This window comes from Trichinella spiralis (assembly GCF_000181795.1).
Source record: "Trichinella spiralis strain ISS 195 chromosome Unknown Scfld1, whole genome shotgun sequence".
Taxonomy (NCBI): Eukaryota; Metazoa; Nematoda; class Enoplea; order Trichinellida; family Trichinellidae; genus Trichinella; species Trichinella spiralis.
Window position 1 is genome coordinate 540336 of NW_003526940.1, and position 6871 is coordinate 547206.

Below are 6871 nucleotides of genomic sequence, written 5' to 3' on the forward strand. Positions count from 1 at the left end.
TTGTAAAAATGGGAAGTGAAGAGTTGGCCCATTGGAATTTTTTTGTCCAAAGTGCCTTGTTCCAGTAACAAGAGAAGGGTGATTAGCCAGTAAAGCGCCCGTTAAATTTTTACTTTTAGTTTTGGCAACCGTGTATTTGGGGTGAGGAAATTTTTTTTGGTTAAAAAATTTAATAAATCATTCCAATAGGGAAATTAAAATAAAAATTAACATTATTGTTAAAGATAGGACTACCAACATTTTTTATTTTTTAAGCAACATTTTTTCATCAACTAATTTTTCCAAAAATCATAATAGATATATGATGGTCCAGAAGCCAACACCTCGTACCCAATGTTGGGCATGTTTTGTAGCAATGTAGTGCCAGAAAATTCTACAGTTATTACAACTGGAAATGAAGCATTTGTGCGTTTTGTTGGCACCAAAAATAATGCTAATAGCCATAAAGATGCAAGAGGGTTTTTAGCAAAGTACGAGGCTGTTTGTGGAAGTAAATTACGCGCCTCTTCAACTCGGCAATCTTTTGGATCTTTAAAGCACTTGGAATCTCAAGAGTGCGAATGGCTAATTGATACAGCAGAAGTTGGTAAGTTCTGTATGTATAACTAAAAACGAAGCATTACCCATTTTCATCAACAGGTCAAAAAATCACACTGAATGTCGATTACTTGTCAAGATCGATGAGTTGTGAACTGAACTACATAGAAATTTTTGATGGTCCTGAGCCTAAAAATGAAACTTTATTAAGTCAATTGTGCGACGCATCAAAATCCTTATCATTTAAATCTAGCGGAAATTATTTATATTTGAAACTTCATTCCCATTTAACCATCAGTCCAACGACGGCAATGCGTTTCTCTTTCTCTTATTATTTATCAGATTCACGTAAGACATTAATTAATCACTCAATTTTAATTATATTACTTGCATATTAAATTTTGTTTAGAATGTGGAGGTGATTATTACTCTCTGTCGGGTCGCTTTAGTTCACCGTTATATCCAGATTTATATCCATCAAATGTTGACTGTGTTTGGCGAATTTTCAACTCATTGGGAAGTAGAGTGCGTTTAACATTTTTGTAAGTTTGTCATTTTTATTTAATTGTATTGGAACTTTGTTAAAATATATTTAAAATATTTTACATAAACATTATAAATTTAGAAGTTTTAAACTTGCTGAATCTGAATACTGTGAGAAAGATTTTGTCGAAGTTCGAGAAAAAGATCAAGGGGGCCGACTTCTTGGCCGTTACTGTGGTGAACAATTTCCACCTTCAATAATTGGATGGGAGTCTGTTTGGATTCGATTCAGATCTTTACCTGACAGTTCTGAAGAAGGCTTTCAACTACATTATGAGTTATGTATGTCACATGCATAATCAGTTTTTTGTTTACTTTATTTTTTATGTATTTAATAGTAATGGGTGGTGACCTCGAAGGTAAAGAAGGCAGGCTAACGTCACCGTTTTACAATTATAATTCTTTGTGGAATAGCGGAGACTACATGCAACCTGAAATCATAAACATAAACGAAACTGAAATATATGATCAAGACAAAGAATATATTTGGTGGCGTATTTCAACAGAAGCTAATCTTGTCGTGGAAGCCACACTGTCCAACGTAATTTTAGAAAATTATTGGTGGCTTCATGGACTGAACATGTTAAATGAGGGCGAATATTTGCAAGTACAAATTACAGTAATTATGATTGTGCAACAGCCTATAGCATGATCCTTCTTTTAAGATTTATGATGGATTTTGTGATTTGACAGTTATATCCAAACCAGAAGATTGCACTCTGATTCAAAGTATAGAATATGCAACACCAAAAGTATCAGTGATGAGCAAAACAAATCATTTATCAGTTTTACTTCATCTTAAAATTGGAGGAACTCCAAAATTCGAATTGAGCTGGAATAGCGCTATAGCTAATTTACAAGAAGATGAACTAGAAAGTAATTCAAAGCAGTTTTTAAATCCTTTTCTCAATTAATACTTTTATTTTCAACAGATTCTAACTGCAGATATCATTTGACTGCTACGAAAGAAAGGAAAAACATTACTTCACCTGGATTTCCACTTGAGTATTCACCAGCCACAGAATGCACTTGGTGGATTAATCATCCAAAAAATTATTCCGTAATAATTGAAATAATTATGCTTGATATTGAAGCACATCCAAAATGCAGTTATGATGCATTAGAGATTTTCCAAGGTAAAAAATTTACAAATTAATGCACTTATAACTTTTTATAACTTTGAACACAAATTGCAGTAGGATAGTATTAAACGTAATATCAGTGTATCAAACAACGTGCACCATTTTTGCTTACATTTTGAGAAGTTCATTTATACTTATTTAAAATCTTTTAAATTTAGCACCTTCAATGTGGTATGAAGATTTTCAACAAACGTACCAAATGAAATACTGTGGTCATCATGCTCCCAATGGTACTGAAACATACAGCCATGAATCAGAAGTACTGGTTCACTTTCATTCTGATCATTCTTTTGCTGGAAAAGGATTTGTAATGGAATACTGGTTAGGTAAAATTGCTAAGCATTATTTACTTTTAAATTTAAAATAACATTTAAATGTTTAGGTTGTGGATCCGTGTTCAGTTTGACTGACTCAGCGCAAATACTCACTAGTCCAAATTTCCCTGAATTTTATGAAAATAATCAACGTTGCAATTGGCTGGTTGTAGCAAAAACAGGTCGAGCAATAAAACTTCATATTGATATTTTGCAATTAGAAGACAGTGCAAATTGCACAAAGGATTATTTGCAAGTAACGTTTTGTTGACTACATTTTTCCTTCCCAAGTGTAATATAAACATATATACAAACACGCAGATATATAATGGACCAGAAAATGATTCTCCACTACTGGGACATTATTGCGGTTCCTCATTATCTGGAGAACCGTTGACTAGTACATCTAATATACTTCGAGTTTTGTTTGTCTCTGACGAATTGGTGAACGCGGGAGGTTTCCTACTGACAGTCGAGTAAAGCTGAAAATATTGGAAATTTTATCTGCTTTGCTACATAAAAATGAATATTTATAACATTTAGAGAAATGAAATTGGATTGCAGCAGTGATTCATTAGTATTAGTTGATGATGACAGTGTAGGAGAACTGTATTCACCTGGCTATCCGCACATATATCGGCACAGTATGGACTGCTTGTGGACAATTCAATCACCCAGTGGAACGCGTATTCAATTTGATTTTGATCCAGACAGTTTTGATATTGAACAAGCGCCGATTTCAAGCGAAGTTGGGTAAAATATGTTTTATATCAAATCAAACAAACTGATACTGATGGAAAATTTATAGATGCATTTATGATTATGTCGAAATTCTTGACGGAGCCACAATAGCGGCTAACTCGCTGGGTCGATTCTGTGGCAACAAAGTACCTGAAACGATTCAATCTTCATCAAATTATATGACTGTTCGGTTTCTCAGTGATGAGTCAGCAGCTAAAGGTGGTTTTAAAGCAACTTATCGAATAGGTAGAGTAAAACAAAAATTACCTGCCATAAATAAAGCAACATTTTTTATCATGCAGCTAGGTGTGGAGGGACAGTAGTGGGACGACAGGGTGTGATCACTAGTCCAAATTATCCACACCACTATGAACATCTAAAAGAATGTGAATGGTATGTGCGAGTTCCCGAAGGAGGTTACGTCAACTTCACTTTTGCTGATCTGAATTTTGGTGGAGTTGGAAGACGAAACGCATCAGAATGTACTGCAGATTTTATAGAAATTAGAGAAAGTAATAAAACCGGTAAGAAATAAATTTTTGAAGCTTTGAAATTTAATGTTTTGTAAATCTTGATAGCTTGAATATGCTTTATCTAACTTCATTATGGATTTTAGGACCATTAATTGGACGATACTGTTCTGGAGCAGATAAGAACAAACATGGCCGAACGAAATCAAATTTAATGTATATAATGTTCAAAAGTGATGCATCATTAAATGGTCGAGGCTTTAAACTGCTTTATAACTACACTTCATATGGTATTGTTTAATTTCAAAGAGTGCAAAAATACGTATGTCCATCTTTTAGAATGTGGTGGTCATTTAAATCAACCGAATGGTCAATTAATGACGCCACATTATCCTGATTTTCTGAGTGGTAGCCTATTCTGTGAATGGATAATTGAGGTGCCCTTAAGTCGACGTGTCACTCTTACTTTTGAAGATTTTTCTCTTCCTGCTGGACTGATGCATTTTTGTTTTAATGCACATGTGACGGTATAATTTAAATGCATATGTTAGCTGATCAAAGATTACACTAAAATTAATTGTGCAACCGATTTTTTAAGCTATACAGTGATCCTGAAGCCATGAATCCAATTGTTGATGCAGCAATGTGCGGCGCAGATTACGAACTCCCAATGTCATTTCGATCTACAGGAAATGTGATGGTGGTGCGAATAGAAACAGAAACGGCATCTGATGCAAGGGGATTTCGCGCAACATATCACAGTGATGAGCCTGCAGGTAATCTCATGTTATCACAAACAAAAAAGTAAAACAACAAATAAGATATATATATATGTGCATTTAGAGTGTGGTGGCGTAATTAATTCACCAACTAGAATTGACTATTTCCCGAAAGAGAACAGTACCATTCCAAATGGAATTTACTGTCGATGGCATATTAAGAATCCAAATAAAAAAGATTCAACAATTGTATTGAAAATACACCATCTGAATATCCGATCACAAGATACCTGCTATTTCGACTATTTGGCAATTCAAGGTATTTTTAAAACGTGTTTCAAATACATGTTTGAATAACAAGTTGTATAATTGTTAGGTGTTTCCATTGCACTTGGAGTAGAGGATGAAAGAAAAAAATTATGTGGAGAACTTAGAGATGTAACTTTGACTTATTACTACAGGGAAATAGATTTATATTTTGTGTCTCGTTGGTATTCGTATTACATGACCAATTTTACAATGGACATTTCATTTTCCAGTAAGCTAATTTCAAGTAATATGCGCGCTGAATTTTATTCCATGTTTGCTTGCAGAATGTGGTGGTATATTAACAGCAACTGAAGGAATAATTACAAGTCCAGGTTATCCGCAAATTTACAATTATGATTCTCACTGTGAATGGCTCATTGTAGCACCACAAGGATTTGAAATAAAGGTACATTAAATTATTGTAAATTATCATTTCAAAATTGCAAAATACTGATTGAGTTCATAATTTGAAAAATGCGTGCATATTTTAGATTGAATTCAAAGATATTCAACTGGAACATCATCAATTTTGCCAATATGATAATGTAACAGTTCACAATGGACGATTCACTTCTTCACCAATTGTCAGAACTTACTGTGATTCATATGATACAATTCCAGATAATTATTTTGTATCGAGCAGTCGATTTTTATTAGTAGTTTTTCAGTCAGATAACGTGAATTCAAACCGAGGCTTCAAATTAGAATATAAAACAATATCACCTGGTGAGTGAGTATTCATTCATGCATAACTAACTGAAAGTGTTTTCAATTATGATACATCTTTCCAGCATAATAATAGATTTTTACATTTAGGTTGCGGAAATGTTATTCATGGAGCGGAAGGTTATATTGTGAGTCCAAATTTTCCCAAAAATTATGGAAGCAATTTGTATTGTCGTTGGGAAATTATTGTTCCAAATGCATTCCACGTGAAACTTCATTTCGTTATTTTCGACGTTTCACCTTCAGAAAACTGCACCAAAGATTTCTTGGTGGTAACAAAACAGATTCTTTCAAATAAAACATAAATTGTAAAATGTGAATTATACAATTAATTTTTCTATAAAAAAAATATTTCTCCGTCCTTATTTTTTATTTTCTCCATTTTCTAAAATTCCATTTTTTTGTAATGATGTTAGATTGAAGAAACCCAAAATAGAACAGCATCGATTTTTGATCATTCCTGGTCAGTGTCGAGAAGACTGTGCGGTTACGCTGTTGAGGGTCCATTTGTGGGAAAGAACGATCGGGTGCGAATTACTTTTCAAAGTGACGCTTCAATCGAATCGACAGGTTTTAATATTTCATGGACATCAGGTATGCAAAAAAACAACGCATAAAAAAACAGTTCCACAGCTACTGTATGTGTATTCTGTTTCAGACTGCGGAGGAGTTTACAAAGATCCAAAGGGTATCATTAGTTCTCCCTATTATCCAAACGATTATGGAAACAACATGCACTGCGAATATATCATCGATCCAATTCATTCAAATGAATATTACGTGTATTTGCAATTTACTCACTTTCAGCTGGAAGGTAACAACAACAACAACAACAACAAACTATATTTCAAATTCGAACAGACATACATATTTATATCATTATGATTAGAAACTGGCTATGTGGACAATTGTCTGGATTATGTAGAAGTAACTTCACTTACCGAAGGCAATGTACTGTTGAATACATGTGGCCAAGTAATTCCCGAGAGGGTAAATGGTGTTGGGCCTTTGAAGGTGATTTTCCACTCTGATTCTCTGGTTACAAACGTTGGGTTTTCGGCTCAATATGGATCAACGGGTAACTTTAAAAAAAAAAAAACACATATCTTAATTGTAAATTTTCCATCACAGCATATGCAATTTGTTTTGAAATTCAGTTGTGGAGGAACGTTCAATCTCAGCAGTGATGAATTTTTTTCACCAATGTTCGGAATTGGCTCTATTCCTTTTCCTCCATATCACATCAATGAAACTGCACCTGGCTCATCAATGCTCCGAAAGGAACCTTGATGTTTCAGTAAATTTCTATGTCTGGGATTTTCTTACTTCTTTTTCAGAGCTGGTGTTCTATCATTTATTTCATCTACTTT

The 6871-nt window shown here is 33.8% G+C and overlaps 1 protein-coding gene across 1 annotated transcript; it reads left to right on the forward strand.

The window, feature by feature from the left end:
* Positions 1-333: 333 nt before the first annotated feature.
* On the forward strand, positions 334-6515 carry Tsp_07214 (putative cubilin; the record flags this gene model as incomplete). The annotated part of the gene is made up of 23 exons (XM_003381479.1): positions 334-586; positions 640-885; positions 947-1079; positions 1166-1362; positions 1419-1699; positions 1746-1956; positions 2013-2216; positions 2381-2548; positions 2605-2792; positions 2858-3012; positions 3101-3289; positions 3345-3523; positions 3580-3801; positions 4087-4274; positions 4346-4523; positions 4591-4785; positions 4843-5004; positions 5060-5181; positions 5267-5501; positions 5592-5773; positions 5918-6095; positions 6160-6315; positions 6391-6515. Coding segments are annotated over exons 1-23 (4347 nt in total), but the record flags the coding sequence as incomplete, so codon positions are not given.
* Between the last annotated feature and the right edge of the window lie 356 nt (positions 6516-6871).